Below are 20,831 nucleotides of genomic sequence, written 5' to 3' on the forward strand. Positions count from 1 at the left end.
GTCCCACTACTCAGTAGTCGCCCAAAGAGTCGTACCTTTTTCTGGTCGCCGCTGGATTTTCAACATGTTAAAAATTTTTGGCCACCTATGACGGGTGCCGGCAAGTCGCCGAAAAATATTGCGTAAGTGGGACAGGCCCTTTAGCTACGCCAGCATTTTGTGATTATCAAAGGATTGCAGATTCTGGTTTCTACCTGTGCTATCTACCAGGCATTGTCCTGCCACTTCTCTCAGATAAATATTTTTTTCTCGTCAAGAATGTTGCTGTTTCCCGCTAGAGATCAGAGACAGAAACGTTGCCACTTTGCCCTGCGCTGCGCAAAAACACAAGGCTACCTTGTCTTACACACCTGCCTTCCCAGGTACCAGCCTGATGAACCTTGGCTGCTCTTATTCCAAAGCAGTCCATCCTCTTCAGCTAAGGAAAACTGCACACAATACTCTCGCTGGGGTCTCACTAGGGCTTATTTTGTCTTGTTCATGACACTTTCAGTTTAGTTTATTGTCACGTGTACCGAGGAACAGTGAAAACCTGTGGTACACAAAAAAGCTGGAGAAACTCAGCGGGTGCAGCAGCATCTATGGAGCGAAGGAAATAGGCAACGTTTCGGGCCGAGTCCCTTGGGAAATAGGCAACGTTTCGGGCCGAATCCCTTGGGAAATAGGCAACGTTTCGGGCCGAAACCCTTTCGGGTTTCGGGCCGAAACGTTGCCTATTTCCTTCGCTCCATAGATGCTGCTGCACCCGCTGAGTTTCTCCAGCTTTTTTGTGTACCTTCGATTCTCCAGCATCTGCAGTTCCTTCTTAAACACAGTGAAAACCTGTTGTTGCCTGCTATCCAGTCAGCAGAAAGACAATACATGATTACAATCGAGCCATTTACATCGTATAGATACATGATAAGGGAATAATGCTTAATGGAAGGTAAAGCCACTAAAGTCCGATCAAAGAGTCCGAGGGTCACCAATGAGGTAGACAGTAGTCTAGAGTTACATTAAAGCTCAGACACACCGTGCGAAAACAGGCCCTTCGACCCACTGAGTCCGCGCCGACCAGCGATCCTCCGAAACTAACACTATCCTACACACATTTTACAATTTTACCAAAGCCAATGAACCTACAAACCTGTACGCCGTTGGAGTGTGGGAGGAAACCGGAGCACCCGGAGAAAGTCCACGCGGTCACGGGGAGAACGTGCAAACTCCGCACAGACAGCACCCGTAGTCGGGATCAAACCCGGGTCTCGGGCGCTGCGAGGCAGCAACTCTACCGCTGCGCCACCGTGCCACACATCATATTAAAAAAAGTTTCTTAGTGATTATTGATAGCTGTCAGTATATTCTGCAGATATAGAAGTGCAAGTGAAGTCATTCAGATGATTCCAGCTAAGGAATACCTCCAGATTAATGAGCTTAGCCATCTGGGTTTTGTGCATTCATTACTGAGATTACAATTTACTTTGAGATCATGCTTTCTCTCGACATGCAAAATTGATTTCCCTTAAGATAAACCTTTTATTTGATTTAAAAAGAAAAAAATTAGGCTTGTGTTTTTGTCGTCTCCAATACCATTGGCAACGAGCAGAGTTATTAAAACATGAAGAGTTCCTCCAGAGCAAACAGCGTTGGGTTGGCACAATGCATTTTCAATTTTGTCATCTATTATTAACAAAACAGGAAAGGTAACAACTGCAAGACAGAGTGAGCTTCAAATAGCTTTGCACAGATAAAACTTCTGTTGACCAGGCAGAATACTTCAGAGAGTACAAATTGACTCAAGGCAAGGATAATGGATGTGTGATTGATGTCACCGGCACTTTGGAATGTAACTTTATGCAATTCTTCCAGAGTTTCCACAACGGGTGTCTACTCTATGCTACAAATATTTAAACAAACCACTGAATAAATTGTGCTTGTTTTACGAGAGATGGAAAATATTTCAATCTTTTCACAATTTCACAATAGAATTAGGCCATTCAGCCCATCGAGTCCACTCCGCCATTCAATCGTGGCTGATCTCTGCCTCCTCATCCCATTTTCCTGCCTTCTCCCCATAACCCTTGACACCCCTGTCCTAATTGAGAATTTGTTTTTCTCTGTCTTGAAAATATCCACTGACTTGGCCTCCCCGGCCCTCTGTGGCAATGCGTTACACAGATTCACCACCCTCTGACTCAATGGCAACAGATAACATGGCTCTTGCAAACCTTACAATATTACATTTTACCAGGATTGATGCTGCCTGGATTAGAGAGGAGACAACAGACAATTCTCCTACCTTCTCCCCATATCAGTAGACAATAGACAACAGGTGCAGGAGTCGGCCATTCGGCCCTTCCAGCCAGCACCGCCATTCAATGTGATCATGGCTGATCATCCCCAATCAGTATCCCGTTCCTGCCTTCTCCCCATATCCCCTGACTCCGCTATCTTTAAGAGCCCAATCTAGCTCTCTCTTGAAAGCATCCAGAGAACCTGCCTCCACTCCCCTCTGAGGCAGAGAATTCCACAGACTCACAACTCTGTGTGTGACTTTAATGCAAGTGCATTAAATGATGGGAGGGATAGACAGGATAGACAGTCAGACCCTTTCTCCCCCCAGGGTGGAAATGTGAAAGACTAGAGGGCGTAGCTTTAAGGTAAGAAGGGGCAACATTTAATGGAGATGTGCGGAGTAAGACTATTTTACACAGAGGGTGGTGGGTGCCTGGAACGCGCTGCCAGGGGTGGTGGTGGAGGCAGATACGATAGTGGCGTTGAGAGGCTTTTCAGGAACGGAGGGATACGGATGAGGTGTAGTCACAGGAGATCAGTTTATCTTGACATGGTTGTTTGGCACAGACATTGTGGGTAGAAGGGCCTGACCTGGTGCGGCACTGTTCTACCTACTCAAGAGTCACGATGTTTCATTGTCGTATGTACCGAAATGCCACTATGAAATTCATACTTACAGCAGCATCACGGGGCTGTAACCACAATACTCACCATAATAATACCATAATATTACAAAACTAAAAATAAAGGTCAATAAATTAAAGAAAAATCAATATTAGTGGAAGACAAAACAAACACATAAAGACACCAATACAATACAATTTACTTGTCACTTGAACCTCATAGAGGCTCAAGTGAAATGTTGTTTCTGCAGTCATACATACAAGAAAAAAAGACCCAAGACACAACACAATTTACACAGACATCCATCACAGCGCATCTCCACCTCGCTGTGATGGAAGGCAAAAAAAACGTATCTCTCCCCTGCACTTCCCTCTCCCCCCGATGTCAGAGTCAAAGTCAGAGCCCCCGGCGGGCGATAACAATTGTCCCGCGGCCATTAACGCCGCGCCGGGTGATGCAAGGCCGCGCTCCGGGTCTTGTTGTTGGAGCCCCGGGCGGGCGCTGGCAAAGTCCCGCAGCCGTTGAAGCCACGCCGGGCGATGATGTAAGGCCCCGCTCCAACAACCAAGACAGTTGGTGGTTCAGAAGTAGAAACAAGGAACTGCAGATGCTGGTTTACAAGGTAAAAAGACACAAGGTGCTGGAGTAACTCAGCAGGTCAGGCAGATGCTGCTGTGTTACTCCAGCACTTTGTGTCCTTTCAAAATAAGAACATTAAGAGTGGGATAGCATCCTTGGAGAACATGGATAGGTCATAGTCATAGAGTGATACAGTGTGGAAACAGGCCCTTCGGCCCATCTTGCCTACACTGGACAACATGTCCCAGCTACACTAGTCCAACCTGCCTGCGCTTGGTCCATATACCTCCAAACCTGTCCTATCCATGTACCTGTCTAACTGTTTCTTAAACGCTGTGACAGTCCCAGCCACAACTACACTGCTTCAGATTCATTGTTTCTGTCTGAAGAAGGGTCCCAACCAGAAACGTCACCATGTTCTTCAGGGATGCTGCCTGACCCACTGAGTTACTCTAGCAGTTCGCAGTTTAGCCGGTGTCTGTAGTGTTCAATAGCCTGTCGCTTGTTGGGAAGAAGGTGCTCCTGAACATGGGAGTTTATGTTAAAGCCTTGGCATTAAAGGCCAGGGACTCCGTGGATCGTCACCTTGTGGTGGTGGAGAAGCTCGTGTGGTCCTGAGATCCTGAGAGCGATGCCGTCTGGAGCGATGCTCCTGGTAGGGCCACCCATGGCGGTAAGGTCGAGGGGGAGGTCTCTGACAAAGAGCCAATCCAACCAAGACCTCAACGGTGGAACAGGCGGAGGACGATGGCTGACCTTAGTGGAGCGTCACAACGGCTGGGAAGGCGGATGAAGGCTGTAGCAGAAAAGGATCTCTGGTCGTCTTGGACTCCACGCCACTGGATCCTGACCCAGATCTGTCAAGGACCGTGGGGTGGCTGTCTGTGCACCAGTCTCCCCACGTTAAACAAGGTCACGGGGCACAGGCGTCCTCCAAATCTGGAGACACCCGTGGTCAGCCACGACCGAAGGGGAGTCTATGAAGAAGAAAGGCCAGGGACCAAGAGCTGGATGGGATTCAAACACATAGGTGCCCACTCGTCAGTTCGGTCATGATGGGCTGAATGGCCAGTTTCTATGCTGTATGGGCCTGTGACTCTACAATTCACTTACAATTCTAAACACTACCATTTCTCTGTTGTTAACCATCAATTGGACACGACGGAAAAATATGTCAAATCAAAGCAAGTGCCGTGAACAGCATTCACTAGCTCCAACGAGATACATTGTGTAGGAACAATGACCAACCAACCTGGTGGCCATTTTGTGTCTTTGGATGGTTCTGCCTGTCCTGCTAATCCTCAGTGAGATGACCCCAGTGTTGGTGGCAGGCTGCCGACATTCAATGTGTAGGAAAGAACTGCAGATGCTGGTTTGAACCAAAGATAGACACAAAACGCTGGAGTAACTCAGCAGGACGGGCAGCATCTCTGGGGAGAAGGAATGGGTGACGTTTCGGGTCCAGACCCTTCTTCCGACTGATGTCAAGGGAGAGGGCGATACAGTACATACTGTAGGTAAGGAAGTGTAAGATGTGAAAAATAGGACAAAGGGAATGTGACCAAGGAGAAAATGTAGAAGAGATCATTGTTAGCTGGGAGAAGTTAACAACAAAGCAAACAGAGATAAAATGTAGTCGGGGACAATAGACAATAGATGCAGGAGTAGGCCATTCAGCCCTTCGAGCCAGCACCACCATGCACTGTGATCATGGCTGATCATCCACAATCAGCACCCTGACAGTAAAACAGGTCGGAGAACTGAGAAGGGGAGGGATGGAGAGAGGGAAAGCAAGGCTATTAGTGGTGTGAGTGGTGGGTTAAATGGAATGGCCCTGCTCGGAGAGGCAAGAGATGTGTGCTCACTGGGTCCACTGCTTCACCCAGGCCTCTACCAGCTATGTCACTGTGCTGTGTGTGGGCTTGCTGGCAATTTCACTGTAGACAGCGATGAGGGAATTCAAACCTCATCTTACCTCCTCTGCAACAGAAACTTTATTGGTTCTTGCTCCCATAATGGTCCTGCCCTTGATAGACTTCTCAAAATGCAACACCTCACATTTTTCTGTATTAAATTCCATCAGGCATTCATTACATTCCATCAACCATCCATTACATTCCATCAACCATTCATTACATTCCATCAACCATCCATTACATTTCATCAAGCATCCATTACATTCCATCAGGCATTCATTACATTCCATCAACCATCCATTACATTCCATCAACCATTCATTACATTCCATCAGGCATTCATTACATTCAACCATTCATTACATTCCATCAGGCATTCATTACATTCCATCAACCATCCATTACATTCCATCAACCATTCATTACATTCCATCAGGCATTCATTACATTCCATCAACCATTCCATTACATTCCATCAACCATTCATTACATTCCATCAGGCATTCATTGCATTCCATCAACCATCCATTACATTCCATCAACCATTCATTACATTCCATCAGGCATTCATTGCATTCCATCAACCATCCATTACATTCCATCAACCATTCATTACATTCCATCAGGCATTCATTACATTCCATCAACCATCCATTACCATCAGGCATTCATTACATTCCATCAACCATTCATTACATTCCATCAGGCATTCATTATATTCCATCAACCTTCCAGTACATTCCATCAACCATCCCTCACACGTTGAAACAGTGTAGGCAGAGATGTACTAAGGTCAACTCTAGGCAGCCATCAGACACCAGCAAAAATATTGAGTCATACAGCACACCACAAGCCCTTCAGCCCAACTCATCCATGCCGAACAAGATGCCCCATCTAACCTAGACCCACTCATCCATATGTGGCTCATATCCTCCAAAACCATTCCTATCCATGTAACAAAACTACTGGAATAGACTCATTACAGGTCTGCCAAATTGGAGAAGAATTGTGTTTGAGAGAGTTGTGATTGGGGAAGATAGCCCTGGTTACAAGGGCTGTGAGGAACAATGCTATTGAGGACTGGCATCTCTGGGTGAGCAAGTTCAATGATGCCTCTGGCCAACATCCACGGAGATGGTCTCCCATCTCGGTCCACTGGAGCCCACCCTTCACTTGTCTGAAAAGCCTGACAAACACTTTCTAAAGTACGAATGCCGTCAATGTTGAATCAAACCTGAGGCAGGATCCATGCCGTTGTCAGCTGTCGCCCTGTCTGTCACCTGCTTAACGGGCCAGTGACAATGGGCAGGTCCTGCAGCAGCAAGCGGTGGTGTGGAAAATCTGCTTCAGGTGGAAGAGTCAGGTGACGTTAACCATCACTGATGGGGCTGAGCTTGTACAGAACCGTGGCTGGAGGCACCGTTCAGCTTGCCCACCTCACTCACGCAAATCTTCACCAACCTGGTGCTCACTGAAGTTGACATCTACCGACTTTCACTTTCAGTTTTAGAGATACAGCATGGGACCAGGCCCTCCCCCCCCACCCATCACGTCCACACCAACCATTGGTCACCAGTTCATAAGTGATAGGAGCAGAATTAGGCCATATTCGGCCCGTCAATGCTGGGCTTGTACACTCTGGAGTTTAGAAGGATGAGAGGATATCTCATTGAAAAATATAAGATTGTTAAGGGTTTGGACACGCTTGAGGCAGGAAACATGTTCCCGATGTTGGGGGAGTCCAGAACCAGGGGCCACAGTTTAAGAATAAGGAGTAAGCCATTTAGAACGGAGACGAGGAAACACTTTTTCTCACAGAGAGTGGTGAGTCTGTGGAATTCTCTGCCTCAGAGGGCGGTGGAGGTCGGTTCTCTGGATGCTTTCAAGAGAGAGCTAGATAGGGCTCTTAAAAATAGCGGAGTCAGGGGATATGGGGAGCAGGCAGGAACGAGGTACTGATTGTGGATGATTGGCCATGATCACATTGAATGGCGGTGCTGGCTCGAAGGCCCGAATGGCCTACTCCTGCACCTATTGTCTATGCAGTTCTTCATTTATATCAAAAATGTCTTTCTATGTATTTTTAAATTGTAAGTAGACAAAAAATGCTGGAGGAACTCAGCGGGTGAGGCAGCATCTATGGAGAGAAGGAATAGATGATGTTTTGTGTCGAGACCCTTCTTCAGATTCATGTTGATGGCCCCCCGACATCAATCTGAAGAAGGGTCTTGACCCAAAACGTCACCTAGTCCTTCTCTCCATAGATGCTGCCTCACCCGCCGAGTTCCTCCAGCATTTTTTGTCTACCTTCAATTTTTCCAGCATCTGTAGTTCTTTCTTAAACCTTTGCAGGAAACCTATGCAGGGAAAACGTTCCCCAATGTTGGGCGAGTCCAGAACCAGGGGCCACACAGTCTTAGAATAAAGGGGAGGTCATTTGATGAGAGGGATAGACAGAGTTGACTTGGATAAGCTTTTCCCACTGAGAGTAGGGAAGATTCAAACAGGGGGACATGACTTGAGAATTAAGGGACTGAAGTTTAGGGGTAACATGAGGGGGAACTTCTTTACTCAGAGAGTGGTGGCTGTGTGGAATGAGCTTCCAGTGAAGGTGGTGGAGGCAGGTTCGTTATTATCATTTAAAAATAAATTGGATAGTTATATGGACGGGGAAAGGAATGGAGGGTTATGGTCTGAGCGCAGGTGTATGGGACTAGGGGAGAATACGTGTTCGGCACGGACTAGAAGGGTCGAGATGGCCTGTTTCCGTGCTGTAATTGTTATATGGTTATATGGTTATTTAAGGCTGGGGTGAGAAAAAAACGTTGTCACCCAGAGAGTTGTGAATTTGTGGAATTCCCTGCCACAGAGGGCAGTGGAGGCCAAGTCACTGGATGGATTCAAGAGAGAGTTAGATAGAGCTCTAGGGGCTAGTGGAGTCAAGGGAGAAGGCAGGCACGGGATATTGATTGGGGACGATCAGCCATGATCACAATGAATGGCGGTGCTGGCTCGAAGGGCCGAATGGCCTCCTCCTGCACCTATTTTCTATGTTTCTATGTTTTAAATTGTAAATAGTTTAATCATCCTTTTGCTGTTCAAGTTTCGACATTGAGTACACTCCATATTCCAGGTGAAAGCGGGACTGTTTTTATGAATTGAAGCACTCATTCAACTGCTTGCTCAACTCATTACGATAATGACTCATAAAATCTTCCACAAACCAGCAAATGGACAGTTTAAAATGTAATTGATGCGTTCTCACTTGCATTAAACCATATTCTGTGACACATTCAACTTGGAAGATTTTGGTAATATGGGTGAGAATCTGCTGATCAGAAGAAAAAAAACTTTAATGGAATTTTGGATATTTTATAATTTCAAGATATTTAACCACATTATTCATAGCTGCAGATTGAGCCACTTTGGCTCAATCTGCAGCTATGAATAATGTGGTTAAATATCTTGAAATTATAAAATATCCCAGATTATTTCAATGTCCAGACTGAGGTAGGGTCCCACCCTGAACTATTCCCTCCACAGATGCTGCCTGACGTGCTGAGTTCCTCCAGCACTTTGTGTTTGGACAGAAGTTATTTGCTAGTTTTACCAAAATATCAAAATGCTTAAAGTGTTCAATTAAAATACAATTAGAAACATAGCAAATAGGTGCCATTCGGGTCAGGTCAGGCAGCGTCCCTCTCTTCCATCTTTCTTTCTTTCCCCCCCCCCCCCCCCCCCCCCCCCCCCCCCCTCCCACCCCTCATCCCCCCTCCCCCCCTCCCCCCCCCCCCCCCCCGCCCACCTACAGCCAGTTTCCAGCGGTGCTGCCTGACCTGCTGAGTTACCCCAACACTTTGTGTCGTCTATCATTACCCATCCCTAATTGTCCTTGAGATGTTGGTAGTGAGGCACTTCTTGGTGAAGGTACTCAGTGCTGTTCAGAGATTCAGGTTCACTGATGTCAAATATAGGATTATTTCATACATTTCCAAGTCAAGACCACTTGTGTGGCGTGGTGGCTGCAGGGGGTAGAATTGCTGCCTCACAGCGCCAGAGACCCAGGTTCGATCCTGACCTCGGGATAATAGACAATAGACAATAGGTGCAGGAGTAGGCCATTTGGCCCTTCGAACCAGCACCGCCATTCAATTTGATCCTGGCTGATCATCCCCAATCAGTACCGCCTTCTCCCCATATCCCCTGACTCCGCTATCTTTAAGAGCCCTATCTAGCTCTTCGGAAAGGAAATGCATGCCTTTCCTTCCATTTTTCTGCGTCGTGCCTGCACGTGCCGCGCGAGTGCACCACTGCGCCTGGGCTCATTCTCCGAACAAACAATGTCTGTGGGTGGACAGTGGGAGCAGTTGTGGCTGTGCTGTGGGACTCACCAGCCCAGTGTGTTGGGCGATCCAGATACTGGTGTCATCACTGCTCGTGCTGATGCTGTCGTCACCATAGGCGCAGTCTCCCAGCTGAACCGCGTTCAGGTGGTTCGTCTTCCCGTCGTCCTCCATCTCCTCCAGCTGCTGCCTCCGTAAGCTGGCCAGCATCCTCGCTTCGTCAGATTCACTCATATCCTTGGGCTGGTATTTCAGCCAGTCATATTCCTAGCGAGTTAATGAAAGAAAAAAAACGTCACGATCTCCCGCTCGCACCGGTCCCACGGTATCACCACCTTCTTATATCTTATCTTATAATCTTATTTATATAGCACATTTTTAGTCAACTTGCATTGACCCCAAAGTGCTTCACATAATTACATTACATTTTACGCACAGGCAAAGGTGGGTGAAGTGTCTTGTCCAAGGACACAACGACAGTATGCACTCCAAGCGGGATTCGAACCGGCTACCTTCCGGTTGCCAGCCGAACACTTAGCCCATTGCGCCATCTGTCATCCCACACCCGCTCGCCACACACTTAAGGGCCTGTCCCACTTGGTGGATTTATTTTCAGCGACTGCCAGCGTCATATCAGGGTCGCCAAAAGATTTTGACCATTTCAAAATCCAGCGGCGACAAAAAAAATGTCGCTACACTTGAAAAAACAGCGGGCGTCAATACGTCATCATGCCGCGTCACTCTGGAGTTTAGAAGGGTGAGAGGGGATCTCATTGAAACATACAAGATTGTTAAGGGCTTGGACACAATAGAGGCAGGAAACATGTTCCCGATGTTGGATGAGTCCAGAACCAGGTTCCACAGTTTAAGAATAAGGAGTCAGCCGTTTAGAACGGAGACGAGGAAACACTTTTTCTCACGGAGAGTTGTGAGTCTGTGGAATTCTCTGCCTCAGAGGGCGGTGGAGGCTGGTTCTCTGGATGCTTTCAAGAGAGAGCTAGATAGGGCTCTTAAAAATAGCGGAGTCAGGGGATATGGGGGAAAAGGCAGGAACGGGGTACTGATTGGGGATGATCAGCCATGATCATATTGAATGGCGGTGCTGGCTCGAAGGGCCGAATGGCCTACTCCTGCACCTATTGTCTATTGTCTAGTGTCTATTATCATGTGCAAATTTTTCGGTGAGCTGAAACGTCAGTCAATGATGCCAGCAGTCGCCAAAAATATCGCCAAGTGAGACAGGGCCTTAAGGGCAATTTACACAGGGCCAATTCTGTAACTCTGCACGACTCTGCAATTGTGGGCTGCATCAGTGGAAGTTGAATACAGAGGTGTGTTCAACAACGTTGTCGAGTGGTGTGGGCTGAATCACCTGCAGCTCATCACCGACAAGACTAAGGAGCTAGTGGTGGACTTTAGGAAGGGAATCCCTCTCCATCTCCATCAATGCTGTGGATGTGTAATTTACCAGGGAGTACAAATACCTTGTAGTATACCTGGACGGTAAACTGGGCTGGTCCAGGAACACTGAGGCCCTGTACAAGAAGGGACGGAGCCGCCTGTACTTTTTGAGAAGTCTCCGCTCCTTCAATGTCTGCAGTGAGATGCTGCAGATTTTCTACCAGTCGGTGGTGGCCAGTGCCATCTTCTTCACTGCCGTGTGCTGGGGCAGAAGGGCATCTTGAAAAATCTTCATGAGTCTTCCCGAGCTTACCGCGTTTCCCGAGTAGCTGCCGTTAGCGTTACGAGCCGCTAAGAGACGTCCCCGAGCTCCGACGCACCCGCTACGTACATTCTACATGTTTACCACGAGTTTGATTTTTTTTTAACACTCGGGAGTGCTCTTGAATGAACTCGTACAGTGGGACAGGGCCATTAGTGTATGGGGATCGCTGGTCAGCATGGATTCGATGGGCCGAAGGGCCTGCTTCTCTAAACTACACATCTCGATCCTTGGGTCCACATATCATTCAGACGGTTCCCTCAGTTGTTATTACTCCTATTTTCCAGCTGTTTTATTTGAGTCACATTTTATTTTGTAATTACTTTGCCATTTCTTTTCATAAGAAAGTAAATAAAATCATAGTTTCACTAATCTTGATTACAAGTAGTATTAGTTTACAAGAGATCTGGGCCTCATAACTGTACACGATTGAAAATTATATGCATCAGAAGATTGGTGAAGCAGCAATATGCAATTAACTAGAGCCATAAAAGTTTCAAATTGGTCTGGAAAGATATTATGAATGCAAAATTGCCAACAAATTATCGAAATAAATTGATCATTAAAATATTTCCATCTTATTGGAGCTTGCTTTTATTCTTTCTGAATTTAATTTTTTTTTTTTTAACGAAGAAAACAAAAGAGATGAGAACAAATGAGCACAGAACTATTATTCTTGCAGATATCAGTCTGAGTTACTCCAGCATTTTGTGTGCTATCTTCAGTGTAAACCGGCATTTGCTGTTCCTTCCTAAGACATTTCAACTTGCTAATCTAATGCTTTTAAAAAAAAAACCATATGAAAATACTTATTAAATAAAAAGTTATCAATGGAGCCAAACTTTATATCAGTGCCCATTCATCTAATGAAATCAGAAATAAAAACTTACACATGTCTCTGTAGTTAGTCTTGGGTCTTCCTTGGGAATTTCTTTCAGAGATGTTTTGACCATAGTCCTGGGTTGGGCATCTTTCCCCTTTGTCAAGTTGATTTCAGCGTCTGGAACATCCAGCATGGTGGGAGACCTGCTCTGGACTGGAGTGAAACTGCTCGGAAACTGTTGCGAGTCCATTTTGGGAAGAGCAGGAGTTGCCCACGAGGGTCGCTCCACTGAAGCAGACCTTGCTTCCAAAGGTCCCAACGTGTGTTCGACCGCCGAGACTTCTGTACTCGTCAGAGTTTCCAAAGGTAGTTTGGTCATTCCATTCAGTGAATCCTCCTGTATTTAAAAAAATAAAATCTCGTTGCTTATTGCAAATTTTGATTAAAATTGAAAATCAATTAGAGGCAGAATGAATTACTTATGACATGGACGTGTAATTAATATAATAACTAGTATTATCTATTTTTGCCTCTCTATTCAAGTCAATTTTATCAATCTTTCCTCTCCTCCCTGACAAGTCTACATCAACCCATTTCTCATCGAAAATGTACACATTATCTCTCGTTTGCTTTGTGTGTGAAATTCTCTGCCTCAGAGGGCGGTGGAGGCCGGTTCTCTGGATGCTTTCAAGAGAGAGCTAGATAGGGCTCTTAAAGACAGCGGAGTCAGGGGATATGGGGAGAAGGCAGGAACGGGGGACTGATTGGGGATGATCAGCCATGATCACGTTGAATGGCGGTGCTGGCTCGAAGGGCCGAACGGCCTACTCCTGCACCTATTGTCTATTGTCTGTTGTGTAGGAAGGAACTGCAGATGCTGGTTCATGCCAGGGGTCAGGAAAAGGGTGCCGACCCGAAACGTTACCTCTCCAGAGATGCTGCCTGCCTGCCTGCCCTGCTGTGTTACTCCACCATTCTGTGTCCAACAAATACAAGCAGGAAAAAAATCTATATCAACCATGGATAAATTAAGATGCTGATTTCTGCCAGGAATATTGATCAATTTTGTAAGAATAATTGTTCTGTCATGTACTTATTGTGACAATGAGAATGATTTCCCTCTGGAGCTTCGAGTGCTAAGACTGAAGGAAACTTTACAACGGATAATGCAAATAAATTCTTCTTGGAGCATAACTTGAAAAGTGGTTGCTCTCCCCGAACGATAATTCAGAGGTAGTAAGTTATTGAATATGGACGGGACCTTGTGAAGTTGCAAGAGTAGGAATATGGGTTGGACTTTCTAATTTCAAGCTCTGGGCTTGATCTCATTGCCGCCAGCCTGGGCCTCATGGTACAACGAGGTCCATTGAATGATTCTGACTGCACATCCCTAGACGTCCAGGCGACTAGGTAGTAGGGAGTTGGGTTATATTCTACTAGTTTAGTTTAGTTTGGTTCAGAGATACAGTGCAGAAACAGGCCCTTCGGTCCACTGAGTCCCGCGCCGACACACTAATACTATCCTACACACACTAGGGACAATTTACATTTATACTAAGCCAATTAACCTACAAACCTGCACGTCTTTGGAGTGTGGGAGGAAACCGGAGATCTTGGAGAAATCCCTCGCAGGTCACGGGGAGAACGTGCAAACTCTGTACAGGCAAGCGCCTGTAGTCAGGGTGGAACCCGTGTCTCTGGTGCTGTGAGGCAGTAGAGGGGCTGTCCCACTGTACGAGCTAATTCAAGAGCTCTCCCGAGTTTAAAAAAAAAATCAAACTCGTGCTAAGCATGTAGAATGTACGTAGCGGCTACGTCTCTTAGCGGCTCGTAACGCTAACGGTACCCGGGAAACGCGGTAAGCTCGTGAAGACTCGTGTTGAAAAATGTCCACGAGAGCCCCGAGTACCTGCGAGCGGCCATTACCGTAATTCTCCGAGTTTGTATCAGAGGAACTCTTGAATTAGCTCGTACAGTGGGACAACCCCATAATATTATGAGAGGCGTAGATAGGGTAAACAGTCAGAACCTTTCACTCCAGACGAGAGTGCAGCTTAAGAGGGGAAAAGTTTAAGGGAGATGTGCGGGGCTAGTTTTTATTTACGCGGAGAGTGGTGGGTGCCTGGAATGAACTGCCGGGGGTGGTGGTGGAGGTAGATATAATAATAGCTTTTCAGACAATAATGGCTATGCAGGGAGATACTGCTTGTCCCGCTGAGTTACTCCAGCATTTTGCATCTATTCAAGTCTGGCCAACCTCCCTTTGAACCATGAGACAGTTTCTTCCCAGCTGTTATCAAGCAACTGAACCATCCTACCACAACCAGAGAGCGGTCCTGAACTACTATCTACCTCACTGGTGACCCTCGGACTACACTTGATCGGACTTTGCTGGCTTTAGCTTGCACTAAACGTTATTCCCTTATCATGTATCTTTACACTGTAAATGGCTCGATTGTAATCATGTATTGTCTTTACGCTGAATGGTTCGCAAGCGACAAAAAGCTTCTCGCTGTATCTCGGTACACATAGAAAATAGGTGCAAGAGGAGGCCATTCGGCCCTTCGAGCCAGCACCGCCATTCATTGTGATCATGGCTGATCGTCCCCTATCAATAACCCATGCCTGCCTTCTCCCCATATCCCTTGACTCCACTAGCCCCTAGAACTCTATCTAACTCTCTCTTAAATCCATCCAGTGACTTGGCCTCCACTGCCCTCTGTGGCAGGGAATTCCACAAATTCACAATTCTCCGGGTGAAAAAGTTTTTTTCTCACCTCAGTCTTAAATGGCCTCCCTTTTATTCTAAGACTGTGGCCCCTGGTTCTGGACTCGCCCAACATTGTGAACATTTTTCCTGCATCTAGTCCAGTCCTTTTATAATTTTATATGTTTCTATAAGATCCCCCCTCAGGGCAATAAATTAAAATGAATTGAGATCAAAGATAGACACAAAAAGCTGGAGTAACTCAGCGGGGCAGACAGCATCTCTGGAAAGAAGGAATGGGTGACGTTTCGGGTCGAGACCCTTCTACAGGCATGATGATTACCCCTGGACAAGGTAACACTGACCTGTGTATCTGTGGGATACAGACAGGGAGGTTAACTCTACTCATCTGTAAAAGTGGTTAGACTCGCACAAAGGATGAACCAAGATCGATAACAAGAATAGGTAACAGCTGTAGCAGCGGACTATTGGCATTCAAAGAGCTGAGCTGTGTAGATAAATGAATTGCTGCTTTCATTGAAATATTGAGAGGAAAAAAGTGACTCTGCTATTTTTTAATTTTGTGTCCAATACTATTGCAACAAAAAAAAAATAATCAGAAGCATAATTACGCTCATGTTGGAAATCTGAAATTGGATCTGAAAATGCTGCAGCAGAGGTCAGGGGTCATGTCCAAAATTCCTTATTGTCATTTTTCCCGTTTTTTTACATTGATGACAATTGGTTATCAGCCCTTTTTTGCCAAGGATATAGTTTCTCCCTGTCTAAGGACACACAAGAGTAGAGCATTGGAGCAGGCCCTTCAGCCCATTGTTCTGTGCAAGCCGTGATGCCCATTGAAACTGTCTGCATGTTGCCCATATCCCTCCATCCCCTGCCTCTTAAATGTTGCTGTTGTATCTCCTTTTCACACAGAGAGCGGTGAATCTCTGGAACTCTCTGCCACAGAGGGTAGTTGAGGCCAGTTCATTGGCTATATTTAAGAGGGAGTTAGATGTGGCCCTTGTGGCTAAGGGGATCAGGGGGTATGGAGAGAAGGCAGGTACGGGATACAGAGTTGGATGATCAGCCATGATCATATTGAATGGCGGTGCAGGCTTGAAGGGCCGAATGGCCTACTCCTGCACCTAATTTCTATGTTTCTATGTTTCCCCCCTGCCCCCTCCACTCTCCCCCACTCTTTCTCCACCCCCCACTCTCCCCCCATCCCACACCCCCCCCCCCCCCCACTCTTTCCCCATCCCATTCTCCCCCCCCCCCCCCCCCCCCCCCCCCTCCCTTCCTCAACCCCCCGGCAGTGAGTTTCAGGCACCTCTCACTAACATGACTTTCCTCAGAAAAGGTAGTAACTCAGTGGGACAGGCAACATCTCTGGAGAGAAGGAATGGGTGACGTTTTGGGTCACAAATCTTCTTTAAACTTTTCCCCTCCCGCCTCAAATCTATGCCCTCCTGTAGTTGTCATTTCCACCTTGGGACAAAAGACTGACCATCTACCCTGTCTGTGCCTTATCAGTTTTGAGGGCTATGGGTCAAATGCGGGCAGGTGGGACTAATGTAGATGGGGCATCTTGGTTGATGGGACTAGTGTAGGTAGGTGGAGCAAGTTGGGCCGAAGGGCCTGTTTCTGTGCTGTATGATTCGATGGTCAACTATAGAGACAGGATCCAAATATAATTGTGGTTTGACCGAATTGGGTTAAAATAATTAATCGAGAAAGAATCGAGACCCAGTGGACATCGGTTGAAGATGAAGGGGGAAAGTTTTTATAGGCGTCTGAAGGGTTACGTTTTCACACAATGGGTGGGTGTCTGTATGGAATGAACTGCTGAAGGAGGTAGTTGAGGCAGTGCAGCGTAGGTTCACGAGATTGATCCCTGGGATGGCAGGACTGTCATATGAGGAAAGATTGAAAAGGCTAGGCTTGTATACACTGGAGTTTAGAAGGATGAGGGGCAATCTTATAGAAACATATAAAATTATAAAAGGACTGGACAAGCTAGATGCAGGAAAAATGATCCCAATGCTGGGCGAGTCCTGAACCAGGGGCCACAGTCTTAGAATAAAAGAGAGGTCATTTAAGACTGAGGTGAGAAAAAAACTTTTTCACCCAGAGAGTTGTGAATTTGTTGAATTCCCTGCCACAGAGGGCAGTGGAGGCCAAATCACTGGATGGATTTAAGAGAGAGTTAGATAGAGTTCTAGGGGCTAGTGGAATCAAGGGATATGGGGAGAAGGCAGGCACGGGTTATTGATATGGGACGATCAGCCATGATCACAATGAATGGAGGTGCTGGCTCGAAGGGCCGAATGGCCTCCTCCTGCACCTATTTTCTATGTATCTATTTTTCTATAGATAGGACAGGTTTGGAGGGATATGGGCCAAACGCAGGCAGGTGGGACTAGTGTAAATGGGACATATTGGTCTGAAGAAGGGTCTTGACCAGAAATGTCACCTATTCCCTTTCTCCAGAGATGTTGTCTGACCTGCTGAGTTACCCCAGCATTTTTGTGTCTATCTTCAGTTTAAACCAGCATCTGCAGTTCCTTCCTCCACATGTTGGTCGGTGTGGGCAAGTTGGGCCGAAGGGCCTGTTTCCACGCTGTATGACTATAATTAATGGAGCTGCATGGACTTAATCCTTTCCTGCTGATCAAAAAACATCTGTTCACCCAAGGAGCCACTGTACTAAGAACAACCCAAACATTTTTGAAGGAACATCTAACGAAGCTGTCACCTTAGGAAATGCTACTAATTACTCTTGCTTCTGAATACTGCTGAAAGGGCCTAACAAATGACAAAAAAAAATCTTTGATACTTCAGACTATTTTCCTTTAATCTTCTCAACAGCTTGCTTGACTGGGAAATAACGCGCCCAGCATACTTGCCTTTGAATTATACGACAGCTTTAATCAGAGAGGGGAATAGAATTTTGACTAGATGCACTAATTCAGCACTGAATCAAATTGCCTTCATATTAATCCACTTTATGAGAATTATTAAAAATGTCAGGAAAAGAATTATGCATCGATGAAGGTGTATATAAAACAGTTGTAATTTGGTCCATATTAAAAAAATGTTCGTAGAAGCCCTGTCCCACTGTATGAGTTCATTCCAAGAGCTCTCCCGAGTTTAAAAAAAAAATCAAACTCGTGGTAAGCACGGAGAATGAACGTAGCGGGTACGTCGGAGCTCGGGGACGTCTCTTAGCGCTAACGGCAGGTACTCGGGAAGACTCGCTAACGGCAGGTAAGCACGGGAAGACTCGTGAAGATTTTTCAACGCGCTGAAAAATGTCCACGAGAGCCCCGGGTACCGACGAGCGGCCATTACCGTAAATCTCCGAGTTCGAATCAGGGCAAATTCGGGGAGAGCTCTTGGAATGAGCTCGTACAGTGGGACAGGGGGTTTAAGCCTTTTAAAACTTAAAATATAATTGGCTTAATTTCATCTGCCGAACAAAATGCGACAACTAAAGTGTACACGATGGTAAAAAGAAGATTCGTGTGAAACGCGTGGCAGTATTATTTGAAACTAACGTCACAATTGTCACCAGTGTCTGGCCCTCTCCTCAATCAATGGCATTTCTGCACTACTTTTCACCTTCATTAATACCACTTCCACTCGACTGACACCACATAACTTGCAACAAAAATAGCAGATGATAAATCCTGAATTAAAGGCTACAATCTAATTTCAAGATTCAGTCTGCATGCAAAAAACCATGAGAATGAATACGAACCTCAAGATTAAATTACAACCTCATTACTCAGGCAAACACCCATAAATTCACTGCCTTTTTATTTGCGTTATTCGTTATGCTGTAATTCCCTCATTAATTTACAATATTTTTTATTCTTTTCACTTCTCATTGCTAGCTTTGTTGACGTCTATCTATAAACTAGCTAAATCTACTTTAGCTAATTCATCCCTCTATTGTCTATTTGTTACACAGTTATTTTAATTCTTTCCTTCCTTTCACCATCTCTGCCACAGACGGCTGTGGATGCCAAGCTTGGATATTCTTAAGGTGGAGATTGATAGGTTCATGATCAGTACGGGTGTCGGGGGATATGGGGAAAAGGCAGGAGAAAGGGGTTGTAGGGGAAAGATTCTGCTCCCAGAGTTCAGATCAGTTTAGTTTAGAGATACAGCATGGAAACAGGCCATTCGGCCCACTGAGTCTGTGCCGACCAGTGATCTCCGCACATTAGAAACATAGACAATAGGTGCAGGAGTAGGCCATTCGGCCCTTCGAGCCTGCACCGCCATTCAATATGATCATGGCTGATCAACGGCACCGGGAGCCCGCGGGTCCCTGGAGGGAGACCGCTTTTCAGGGCTCTCGCATCCGGTGGGCGGCGCGACTCTGGTCAGCAGCGGCCTCTGCAGTCTGTCCGCGTTTTCTTATTTTCTGTCTGTGTTTAAATGTAGTTTTTGTTATTTTTTGTTGGGGTGTGTGTGTGGGGGGTGGGGGGTGGGGTGGGGTGGGAGGGGGGGGAACTTTTTTTAAATCTCTCCCTGCACCGGAGACCCGACCTTTTCTCGTCGGGTTTCCGTTGTCGTTGGGGCCGCAACGAGGAGCGGCCTCCAACAGGAAGAAGCCGGGGACTCAGGTGCTACGACTCACCGTCGCCGTCGCGGGGCTGGCCGAGTCCGGAGCGGGTGGAGCGGTGGAGGAGCGCTGCTGCTGCTGCTGCTGCTGCTACCGGAGAGTCGGAGGCTCCAACGGCAGGTCTGTGGACGGCGGCACCGGGAGCCCGCGGGTCCCTGGAGGGAGACCGCATTTCAGGGCTCTCGCAACGGCGACTTCTCCCGCCCGAGTTGCGGGGTTGAAGAGCTCCTGGAGCGGGGCCTAACATCACTGCCCCGCGCGGCTTGGAATGGCCGCGGGACTCTGCGAGCGCACGCCGGGGGCTCTAACAGCAAGACCCGGTGTGCGACCTCGCACCACCCGGCGTGGCTTTAATGGCCGTGGGACAATCGCCATCGCTAGCCGGGGGCTTTGACTTTGACTTTGACATCGGGGGGGGAGAGTGCAGTGGAGAGATAAGTTTATTAGGCCTTCCATCACAGCGATGTGATGGATGTTTATGTAAATTATGTTGTGTCTTGGGTCTATGTGTTTGTAATGTATGGCTGCAGAAACGGCATTTCGTTTGGACCTCAAGGGGTCCAAATGACAAGTAAATGTATCTTGTAACCAACTCAGTATCCTGTACCTGCCTTCTCTCCATACCCCCTGATCTCTTTAGCCACAAGGGCCACATCTAACTCCCTCTTAAATATAGCCAATGAACTGTGGCCTCAACTACTTTCCGTGGCAGAGAATTCCAGAGATTCACCACACTCTGTGTAAAAAATGTTTTTCTCATCTCGGTCCTAAAAGATTTCCCCCTTATCCTTAAACTGTGACCCCTTGTACTGGACTTCCCCAACATCGGGACCAATCTTCCTGCATCTAGCCCTGTCCAACCCCTTAAGAATTTCATTAACACTATCCTATGTTAACACTATTCTACACACACTGGGGACAATTTACAATGAGACCAAGCTAACCTACAAACCTCTTTGTAGTGTAGGAGGAAACTGGAGATCTCGGAGAAAACCCACGTGGGTCACGGGGAGAATGTACAAGCTCCATAGACATACAACCACAAGTCAGGATCGAACCCTGGTTTCTGGCACTGTAAGGCAGCAACTCTACCGCTGTGCCACCGTGCCACACAATTATGAACTTGTATATGTGTGTAATGTGGTGTTATATATATATATGCCTCAAGCTTCCCAATATTCCTCAATGCACCCGCATCAGTATGCT

The 20,831-nt window shown here is 46.7% G+C and overlaps 1 protein-coding gene across 1 annotated transcript in view; it reads right to left on the minus strand.

Annotated features, from left to right (window-relative positions):
- The window catches only part of LOC129704913 (protein CFAP20DC-like), a 92,447-nt gene that overhangs the window by 51,629 nt on the left and 19,987 nt on the right, over positions 1-20,831 (minus strand). Inside the window, exons 4-5 of the mRNA XM_055648323.1 lie at positions 12,350-12,679; positions 9,785-10,003 (exon numbers count right to left, since the gene is read on the minus strand). Of these exons, the coding sequence (XP_055504298.1) occupies positions 9,785-10,003; positions 12,350-12,679 (549 nt within the window). The remainder of the gene's footprint in view (positions 1-9,784; positions 10,004-12,349; positions 12,680-20,831) is intronic.

Source organism: Leucoraja erinacea, chromosome 16 (assembly GCF_028641065.1).
Source record: "Leucoraja erinacea ecotype New England chromosome 16, Leri_hhj_1, whole genome shotgun sequence".
Taxonomy (NCBI): Eukaryota; Metazoa; Chordata; class Chondrichthyes; order Rajiformes; family Rajidae; genus Leucoraja; species Leucoraja erinaceus.